Source organism: Brachyhypopomus gauderio, chromosome 2 (genome assembly GCF_052324685.1).
Source record: "Brachyhypopomus gauderio isolate BG-103 chromosome 2, BGAUD_0.2, whole genome shotgun sequence".
Taxonomy (NCBI): Eukaryota; Metazoa; Chordata; class Actinopteri; order Gymnotiformes; family Hypopomidae; genus Brachyhypopomus; species Brachyhypopomus gauderio.
Window position 1 is genome coordinate 24,997,458 of NC_135212.1, and position 10,173 is coordinate 25,007,630.

The following is a 10,173-nucleotide window of genomic DNA, read 5'->3' on the forward strand; positions in this document are numbered from 1 at the left end:
TATTACAACACTAGCGACGAAGTTGGTCAGCGATTAAATGAAATTAAAGTAGCCAACACGACACGGCGTGTATGGCATCATTCCTCTCTACTTCATCCTCTCTTAACATTTGAAGCTAAGTTCCAAAGTAAGATAGCATCACATGTGAATAAAAACTAATCATGAAGTTGAACTAGGGATATGTAATTACCTGTTACTTCTCTGGTCCAACGTGCGCGCGTCACAGGTAAGCGCGCGCTCAAGATGCGTATAATTATTAAAAGTTAGGATTAGACTTTGGAGTCACCAGGGAGAAAGCAGGGAACATAGCATATTCTACTAAATTGAATTCATGGTACTAATGCAAGGAACCGTTCTGTGGTGATCATGAATATTTTATTTTGTGTATAGTGAATGCCCAGTTTAAACTCTTGTTGTATTTATGAATTCACAAGCTATATTTCTGTATGTCGTTGTGTAATGCAGCTACAGATGTCTAAGCACATTGGATTTTACCCCCAGGTTTAGGCAGGAGTTTAGTGTTTAAAAGCACTCCAAAGTTATTCTCTTGGGAGAGGAAGGAGGATAAATTAGAACACAGACATGGCTGCGTGTGTACTCACTCCCTTACTCCTCCACTCTCTCCCTCCCTCCCTCCCTCACTCACTCACTCACTCCTTCACTCACTCACTCAGTTCCTCCCTCCCTCACTCACTCACTCACTCACTCACTCACTCACTCACTCACTCACTCAGTTCCTCCCTCCCTCCCTCACTCACTCACTCCTTCACTCACTCACTCACTCCTTCACTCACTCACTCAGTTCCTCCCTCACTCACTCACTCACTCACTCAGTTCCTCCCTCCCTCTCTCACTCACTCACTCACTCACTCACTCACTCACTCACTCACTCCTTTCCTGCTTGAGGAAAGTACGGAAAGCTTTGTCTTTTAGTTTGTCCGAAGGAGTCCATGGATTTGGCACATGCGATTTTTTTCATCTTATTTTAAAAAAAGAATAAAGTAAAAATCATTCCACTGGAGGCACTGTTGACGGAGCTTATATTCACATTCCTCGGCAACCTTGCAACTACACAACCTCAAAAACTTAAACAATAAAACAGTCTATTTCTATGTGAGTTGAGGGGGAGCGCTGAAGTGTACTCAGCATGTGTGAGAGTAAAACTGGCTTTAGATACTGAGTGTGCTGATGAAAGAGCAAAGCATAGATAATGCAGAAGATAGTTTGACACGATATCTGAGACCTGTGTCTTCCATCTAACAAGATAGTAGCCAATGGAGAGAAAACGATCGACAGCGAATTAAAGCAAGCCAAATATAGTGAGATGTTCACCACTCTGCAGAATGTTTTGAGCATTTAAGATTAACACAAACAATGACATGTTAGCTTTTCCTCTTGAGGGTAAACAGCATATTGTTACATAGAATTTATTCTTTGTAATAAAATACATTAAAAAAATATATTATTTCTTATTTTTTATATACTTGTGCCGTGTTCTTCACGTGTCCTGAACTGGAAAAGGGAAAGATGTGTCCATAACAAAAACACAAAAAAATGTGTGTGGACATATTGTGAGAACACTCCATGTCAGGTGACACCCTTGGATTTCAGCATTTAATGAATCACATGGCTCTCTCAGCTGAACGATCGATCTCCTGAATGCTTTCATTGTTCCTCTGCTCTTGATTACTAAGTAATGAGCTTTCCTTCCAAGCGTACAAGACGGGTAACAAGAAAATAATGCAACATTGTACACAAAAAGTTATTAATTGAACTTTCAGGTATTCTTATTCTGCCTCATTAGTGATCAATAGTGTGTGTTAATGAAGTCAACTGTCTGTAAAGTGGAATGAATAATGTTGAAGTGAAATGAACAGAAATAGAAACTTCACCAGCCATCAAAAACATTTACCTTACGCCTTCTTTCCGTGGTGGTCCAGCGGTCAAAGCTCCTGTTTACCTAATTTCTGACCTGGGTTCCAGCCCTGGGGAGGGTGTCTGCTCTCAGCCTCCGTCATTCATGGTGTCAGAAGTGGGATGGCAGTGGTGCCATTGGGAACATGTGCCCCATGAACCTGCCCCTGCTGTGAGGGGATGCGAAGGCCAGCGTGAGGACCTCTGATGATGGGCATGGACATGGCCCTGGTGGAAAGGGCAGTTGTGTGCAGCGGTGTTATGCTCAAGGGCGCTCCCTGGAGGTGAAGGCAGTGTGATGGAGACCATCAGTCTTTGAAGAGGAGGATGGTGTGATGGAGTTTGTCACTTAGCTGGTTAAGTGGGTGCTCTGGTTGCTATGCTATTGAGCTGGATCGTTGGTCCAGTGGGAAAAACTCTGATTTAGCTCTTTTTACACCCAGGTTCAAGCCCCAGGTAGGGTACCTTCATAGAGCCGTTGTTAGAGTGGCACACAGTTAGTGTCATTTGACACTGTACAACTGCACACTCTAACTCATCTATATGCAGAACTCATCAGCCACCCACTAGTTTGTATATCACTGCTGAGCTTTTGACGACATAACCAATGTTTTCTGAGTATTATTATGAATGGCAGCTCATTCTTTTGACATGGTAGTGGCACAGATGTGAGTGTTGAGCTGGGTGGTGCTCTAGGGGGTTTACACCCGTCACTGTTGGTCCAGGACTTGTGTCCTCCCCCAACAATGTCCCATCAGCAGTGTTCCTCTAGTCCCAAACTGACCACTAATGGAGGAATACAGGATGACTAATAACTTTCTCTTAGCAGCCAATGCACTAAAGACTAATTCAGCTGTAATCCATAGGTCATAATAGTGTTATACTGAAGGTGTTGAATCCTAAACCGTCTTCAGAAATACCACATTATATATGTTCATCATAACCACCCCGTTGTGAGCTATATAAGTCATGTTATATATGTAAGTTAGTTCCAAAAACCACTTGTATAAAAGCATTAGTGTGACGGGCAGGGTGAGCAAAACAAAATGGAAGCGATCATGCCAAGTCTCAGGGAAAAAGGATGGTTTAATAGAAAAGTGCGCAAACCAAAAACCCGTGACATAGATCCAAATTAAGGATATAATGACCAGTGGTCAACTGGTACAAAGACAAGACATATATAGACAAACAAATGACCCTCAGGTGAAACGGATCATGGGCTCCTCCCACCTGAGGGACGCACACAACGTAACAATACAAACAACAGCCGCTGTGGACGGAGGCGACCAGTAGGGGGCCGCTTCACCGTGACAGACCCCCCCCCCCACCAAGCCACACTCCCCACCACTGGGTGTTTGGCCCACAGCGGCCGCACAAATCATGAAGGGGCAGGAAGGCAAGGATGGGCAGGAAGGCAAGGACAGGCAGGAAGGCAAGGACAGGCAGGAAGGCAAGGACAGGCAGGAACACACCCCCTGCAGTCCAGGAGCTGAAACACAAAACACAAAACACTGATTAGCTCACCTCCCTGGGCGGGACCCTGGACCGACTGGGCCGTTAACAAGACAAAACCACGCCCCGGTCGGTCACAGGGTCCTCACACCCTAACCGGCATTCAGCCGGTGAGCCCCACAGGTGCGAGGACGAGAAGCTATAGCTCCTTATTCGTCTGAGGTGTGTATGTGCAGGTTACCTCACTGGGGCGTGGCTATGTCACCTCCTGGACCTGCATCCTCCCGGAGCTGACCCCTGCCTTTTGCTAGGGGTCACCCCAGCCTCCTGGGGAGTCAGCCCCAGCCGGGGCCTCCCTTTACAAGGTGGACTCCTCCACCCAACCCAGGAGCGCCAGAGACCGAGGCCCAGAGCACCCCTATCGCGGGCTGGGGAACAGCCCCAAGGGCTTCCTGGTCACCCCGAGCAGGAGGGAGGGTCCAGGAACACCACAATCCACCGCCAGGGAGAAGCACCTGCACATAAACACACCCACACCCCAACACAAACCAACACAAAACACACACGCATACTTACCCCGATCCCCCTACCACGGGGGAGGGGTCTCCTCCAAATCAGGAGAACCCCCCACGTTTCTGGTCAGGGCCTCCTGTAGCAGCTATGCCCTCCGTGCCACACTCCCCAAACACACATGTAAGGGGAGGAGCATGCGTGGAATTACATTAAACATGAAGCACAAGCACGCTAGAACAAAACACACACGCAAATACTAGAAAAAAAAAAAACGGTGTACAAATAAACAGACGGGACCCACAAATGCGCACTCTCCATACACACAAAATAGTGACGTGTCGCTCATGTTCGCAGTCGCTCCCCACATGAAACACAAGACAAACGGGGAGCGAGGCGACGGTGAGGAGCGGCACCAGCGTCACACACAGAACATTTAACATTTAACACAACGAGCGCGCACACTGATCCACATGTCCATTCACACGCACACACATTTTAGCCTGCACACAACACGAAAAGTTGTTGCCAGGGAAGACGCCCTGGTCCTCGCCGTGCCACAAACACAACACAAAAGCACGGCGGAACTCTTCACAAAACACCACGCAGACAAACACTTACCACGAGACATGACCACGAAGGAAGGAGAAAGAAAAGGAGACTGGCGGCTTCCGAAAGTGGCTGGTCATTCTGTGACAGGCAGGGTGAGTGAAACAAAATGGAAGCGATCACGCCAAGTCTCAGGGGAAAAAAAATGGTTTAATAGAAAAATGCGCAAACCAAAAACCCGTGACATAGATCCAAATGAAGGATATAATGACCACCGGTCAACTGGTACAAAGACAAGACATATATAGACACACGACCCTCAGGTGAAACGCATCACGGGCTCCTCCCACCTGAGGGACGCACACAACGGAACAATACAAACAACAACAGCCGCTGTGGACGGAGGCGACCGGTAGGGGGCCGCCTCACCGTGACAATTAGTATTTTGATAAGCTACAGCAGAGTTTGAAGTACACAATCAGAAAATAATGTTATTTCTACAATGAGGTTGCACTGCTATTCAAAATCACACCAACTGATTGACCAGTACTGTGCATTTATGAATACAATACATTGTATTGCATAAAAAAATTCTGCTTGATTAAAAGCTAGGCTTTGATTGAATTATTCCATGGGCTTGATAATACATCAGTTTCCGTAACAAAGAAGGCTAATCCCCAAATCAGTTTAATAACATCAAAGATTAATAGCATCAGGAACATAACTTTTGGGATAAAGACAAAATGATTAATATCATTACTATTGTTGGTTATACCAGTGGGCAGCCTGCATTTCCTGTTCTTCTCAAAAGTGAGCACTACTTCTTCTCTGCTCCTTCACCCAGCTGTATGGTTTCATGTCTAAGTGTAACATGTCGAGGATCCAGGGGTCTTTCTTGGCCCCTTCCATAAACTCTTCTAGTGTGATGTGACCTATAGGGGAAAAATATCTAGTCAGAGTATGAACCTCATGCATGTAATGTGAACATATGCATTCTTGAAGTGCTCTAGACACATTCAGTACACAACATATTACATTCTACACACAACATTCTACATTCTACACACATTATACATCCAGCACACAACATTCTACATTCAGCTCACAAGATTCTACATTCTACACACAACATTCTACATTCTACACACATTATACATCCAGCACACAACATTATACATCCAGCACACAACATTCTACATTCTACACACATTATACATCCAGCACACAACATTATACATCCAGCACACAACATTCTACATTCTACACACATTATACATCCAGCACACAACATTCTACATTCAGCTCACAAGATTCTACATTCTACACAGAACATTCTACATTCTACACACATTATACATCCAGCACACAACATTATACATCCAGCACACAACATTCTACATTCTACACACATTATACATCCAGCACACAACATTATACATCCAGCACACAACATTCTACATTCAGCACACAACATTATACATTCAGTCCAGACCATATGATTTACTTTCAATGTTCATTTAAACTTAGAGTTGGTGAAATCACACAAACCTATAGAGCACATCTGAACAAATTCAACATGTTATTTTTCAGTGAATGAATGCTAAACAGGGAATACCACTCACTCACCATCTCCATTCACATCCACCACATTGAAGATCCGGTCACAGATTTCATCCACAGAGACATCTGAATCTTTACTGCCAGCTTTCTTCACATGGCATATGACCTGCAGAGAAATGTAGGCGCATGATAATGACTCTCCCTTGTTATTATTATTCGAGGTGTAACAGGCCAACTTGTCTGCAGCACAGCTCTGGTTTCAACTTTATCTAGTTAAGATTCATTTAAAAGGCAGTAATCTATGCATGATCTATCTCATGTGGTTACTGTGGCTTCCGCAGTTGGGTCTGGTGTGACAGAGAGAGGTGGAGCTGCAATCACACCATCATTATGTTAATTGTTCCTCCACATCATTAGGGAACCAGGTGCTGGTGCTTAAGGGGACGTCTGGATTCTTTCAAAACAGGCTCATGAAAGCTGACTTGAATGGCTTGAGTGGTGGAATAGGTGGGTGTTTCCACATCCAGTCCACAGGTATTCCCAGGTAGTCCACCCACATTTATGCTGCATTCCAGCTCCAAGCATGCACGAGTTAGGCAATCAAGAACAAGCAGGGAGCTTAGCAGAGCTAAAGGGAGGACTGAAATGGGGGGGGAGCTGCACTGAGAAGTGCTGCTATAGAGTCATTGTAAGAAAATCTTTTTTTATGTTGCTGCTTTATTCTGTTTGACTGTGAAAACGAGTCTTCATTCACTCATACTGATCTTGTGTTTCTTCCCAAGCCCTTGCATGTCCTGGCAAGGGGCCTACAGGCCCTTTCCTGACTGTCGATACACACATTGCCGTAAATCACAGTCATATTTTCTTTACAAAGTAAGCCTGATCTTGTGCTATGAAATAACAAATTATTGCTCTACTGGGCATGAATGGAGAGTTCTGTGAGAAGATGCTGTAGAAATAATTGTGTAGAAATAACTATTCAGGAAAGCTCTAGGACCTAATCAGCTGTAGGACATAATCAGTGTTCATTTGAGTATAGCTGCACCTAATATTGTACTGTGGTGCTTTATATTCACTGCAACATTCCTAAGAACAGGCAATGATGCAATGAAAGACAAAAAGACTTACTTCAATAACTGCTCGGAGCTCAGACCGGTCTAAAACGCCATTTCCATCCTTGTCATATACTTTGAATGACCATCTGAGCTTGTGTTCTAAGTCTCCTCTGAACACCAAGTTTAGAGCTGCCACATACTCCAAGAAATCAATTGTATTGTCCTGGAAAAGACATAATTAATGATTCTAAATATTATAAATAAACAAACACCTGAAGCTATTTCAAAAATACCTAAAGCATGCTTTCATACCTAAAGCATGGTTATAATGCAGCTAGTCTGCTGAAACCATAACTTTCAAAACTGACTTTATGACTTTTTGTGTATAACCGACTGTGTTGGCTAGTGATCATCTCTTATGTCAATGAGAGCTGTTGCAAAACTACAAAAGTGGCAGATACAATGTTATTTGTTAGCCCACTAACCATATTGCTAGTTGTCACTACTATGTGTGTTTGCATTGCTTCCTTACCCCATTCTTGTCGAAGGCACGAAACATGTTCTCAGCATATTCTGAAGCTTCTCCTGTATTGTTGATTCCAAAAAATTTCTTAAATTCATGTAAAAACAAGAGACCACTAGGGCATTCTGTAATAAACCATTTGTACATGTCCTGAAGAGCAATGACATCTATCTCTGTGTCAGTGGTCTGCTTTGTTGGCTGAGTTTGTCCCATATTCAGAGGTTCTGCAGGAACTGTCCTTGGTGCTGAAATCCTGTGTATTTCTCCAGGCTGTTGTGCTTCTCTGCCATGCCCCCAGATCAATAATGGAGTTAATGGAGATTAGTCTTGAGGCTGTGCAAACAAAGCTGGAGGGGAAGACTGACTGGACAATACTAGCTCTTATGTGTTAGTATTTCTCTATTTCCACATCTTTGCTCAGGTGACAATCTACACATGAATGAAGGAATGGCTGCGTAATTTGTATTTGATCAGATTACACAAGCGCATTACTGAAAAAGAAACACCTAAGTGTAAGCTGTTCTTCACTTACTCAGTAACTAAGTACAAAGAGTCTTCAAAGAACATCCTGTAAGATGCTGTAAAGGAGCCCGTGTCTACAAATTACCAGCTGAAATAGGATATGGATTCCATCAATTGTAAGTGTTATTAAATAGCTGTGTCTTTTTTCTTACTCAGCATAGCACAGGACTACAAATCCGTTGGCTCACCTCTGATGAGATGAGCATGCTCACAGCTTTGCTTTGCTAAATCAAGTTCACACTTAAAAGGAATAGAGTTAATTATCAAAGTGACAAAGATAAATAGAGTAAACAAAGGAGCTAATTAACATCATGTCATGGAAGTCATACTGACTTGCTACTACTTGTTACTGGACAAGCAGCATGTCTAAGTATATTTCACAAAGCACACAAAATCCCACAGTTTGAATATTTATCCTGTTCAAAGTGACCAAGTAGGCTGTTTACATAACATGTTTCATGACCAGCTTAATGATTAGAAATATAGCTCAAAGATTATTCTTAGCACACTCCTCAAATGGAACTGAAAGGCTTGGAGGTTAATCACTAATAGGATTTGCAGGTAGGCTTGATAAATTAAGTAATAGTACTAACTTGGATCAAACTTAGACAGTCTGTAGTTACTATTTCTATCTCAACAGGTGTTTGTTTATGTTTAAAAATGTATGTTTAAAATGATGGATTGGGCCCTGCTCAAAGAAACTGTTCTACAGCCATATTATATTTCTTATATTGTAGTGGTATCACAGATCACACATTTCAGTGAATGATTGATTGCACAGAGATACAATGGACAAGGGCATAATAGCCACAGCAGTACTGTATGAACATGATGAAGTGGAATCACTGATAAACAGCAAAAGATCCTTCACAGCATAAAGGACATTTCACCAGTTGTACATTATGCCAGTGGATTGCAATTCCGCTTGTTCTCAACATGACTTTACCATAGATCTGTTACAGTTTATGAATAAAAATATGTCTAAATAATAAATAAAATGAATACATAAAATATGTGTGTATGCATATGTAGATATACACACATTAAACATTTAAGGCAAGACACACAAGACACACGATACATACAAGAAATATAAAAAAAAACCTATATATATATATATATAATTTGTGTGTGTGAATCTAAAATCTAAAAAGACAAATATGACATGAGCTGTGATGTTGTGGTTACTGATTTAACAAACATTTCAATCTGATGTATGTTTATGTCTAGGGTGGTGTGGTGCACCTAATTTGTTTATATTTATATGCATATCTGAGGAAACTGGCTCCACCAAAATGGTTTCAGAAACCATCTCCCTTCTCATGTTAGATAATGAGATCACTTTTTTGCTTGTTTTGAACTTTTTTGACACCTCAAAGCAAAGAAACTACGCAGATGCACTCAGCAGCTAACCCTTATTTAAGCTGGGAGGATAAAGTGAGTGTGATGAAAAGATCTGGTATTAGCCTCACTCCATGTTGCAGAGTTCTGTGTGATATTTCTAATAGTGATGTGTTTCATGAGACACTCAGAGACATGAGAGCCAGTGTTAGCCCTCACACAGAATAAGCTCAATGGACCATTCTTATATAATCAGACACTTTCTTTCAATCGCTCCATTCCTCTTTCTTTATGAACCACATTCTCACATTCCCTTCTCAAAATGTTTTACTTTTGCTGCACTTTTCACAGTGTCTTCATGCTAAAAGTCCATTAATGGGTTGTCTGCTTTTTGAAAAGGATGTAAGACTACTTCAAAGGTAGGTCTGTGTAAAATCTGTGTGTTTCCTCATAATTTGTCACACACTAAACTCCTTATTGTAATGAGGGGGGAAGCATAGGGTTTCATAATGAACATTTGTTTTAAACAGATACACATGCGTAACAGGGACTGGGCTTGAACAAAACAAACAACAGGCACTGCATCTACACACATTAAATACTTTTACATAAGCGAGACACACACGCAACACATAATGGTAACGAGACAAGCAGCAGGTGTGATGAGTGACACAGATGAACACACACACACACACAAACACACACAAACACACGCAGAACCACACCCTAAAATACACACACACATAG

At 42.4% G+C, this 10,173-nt stretch overlaps 1 protein-coding gene across 1 annotated transcript; it reads right to left on the bottom strand.

Moving 5' to 3' along the window:
• Window positions 1–5,229: 5,229 nt before the first annotated feature.
• Window positions 5,230–7,776, bottom strand: LOC143508815 (guanylyl cyclase-activating protein 2-like). Its single transcript, XM_076997430.1, has 4 exons — window positions 7,573–7,776; window positions 7,114–7,263; window positions 6,052–6,151; window positions 5,230–5,357 (listed from the first exon to the last, which is right to left on the bottom strand). Exons 1-4 carry the CDS (start codon window positions 7,774–7,776, stop codon window positions 5,230–5,232), a joined length of 582 nt encoding a protein of 193 aa, XP_076853545.1.
• Between the last annotated feature and the right edge of the window lie 2,397 nt (window positions 7,777–10,173).